At 32.8% G+C, this 959-nt stretch overlaps 1 protein-coding gene across 1 annotated transcript in view; it reads left to right on the top strand.

Annotated features, from left to right (window-relative positions):
* Positions 1–111, top strand: part of LOC107058715 (uncharacterized) — a 1,487-nt gene extending 1,376 nt beyond the window's left edge. Inside the window, exon 4 of the mRNA XM_015304746.1 lies at positions 79–111. Coding sequence (XP_015160232.1) covers positions 79–111 — 33 coding nt within the window. The remainder of the gene's footprint in view (positions 1–78) is intronic.
* Positions 112–959: the final 848 nt, after the last annotated feature.

Consider the following 959-nt stretch of genomic DNA (forward strand, 5'->3'; position numbering starts at 1 on the left):
ATATTTCTCTTAATTACCTAAACATGTCGGAACAATAAGGAATTCACAGTGATTCAATTTGCTCACTATATAATACAGAATCTGAAACACATCAGCGCCTATTCAGTCTAATGTGATTTGGCATAAATTATTGAACTAGCTATTCATCAATAAGAACAGCTAGCACAAAGATGGAGTGGGCTACAATGCATTCGACAAGTAAAGCAATAGAAACTTAAGTGTATAAAATGACACAAGCAGTAGCAATAATCTACTTCATATGGCAGGAGAGAAATTACAGAATTTTTCAACCCAAGGAACACAAAGGTGCTCACTAGACAAATCATTCAGGAAATTCAACAACAGAGGTAGTATGACTCCTAGAATGGCAAGCGTTATGAATAACAAATATTGACGTCCAATTAAACTTTATACAACTAACCTCATCACACCATTCTTGTCCAGAATGTGCCAATTTGAAAAACCAGTGTCTTTCTGCTACATTACAAATACCTAATTCAAATGCTGGACTGATAACATTAAGAGCATCTGTATAAGGTTTCTTTCCCTTATCAAAACATAAAAAAATTAAAACATAAATACTCGGAAACGGGACAGCAACAAATAAAAAAGAGGTAACTAAGGAAACTAAAGAAGAGTGAATTAAGAAACTTGTATCTATTGTGAATTAGAGGTAACGAGAGAGTTCTATAGATTGAATTAAACTTGTATCTATTATGAATTATGTAAGTTATTCAATAGTAACAAATTAACCAACAAACTTCAAAATGAATTACCTCTTCTTTGTACCCATATAAAGCCACTTAATGAATGAATCGATCAAATCCGATTCATTATCTCCTCCAGTTGCATATGAAAAAGGATGTTTTGTCTCAAAAAACTGACGTGTTACACATAAAGTTCCTCCAGATTCGAAATGTTGTGTGTAGGGAGATGTTATTAACTTTCCTGGATTTTTC

The sequence above is a fragment of the Solanum tuberosum genome, unplaced genomic scaffold (genome assembly GCF_000226075.1).
Source record: "Solanum tuberosum cultivar DM 1-3 516 R44 unplaced genomic scaffold, SolTub_3.0 scf00614, whole genome shotgun sequence".
Classification (NCBI taxonomy): Eukaryota; Viridiplantae; Streptophyta; class Magnoliopsida; order Solanales; family Solanaceae; genus Solanum; species Solanum tuberosum.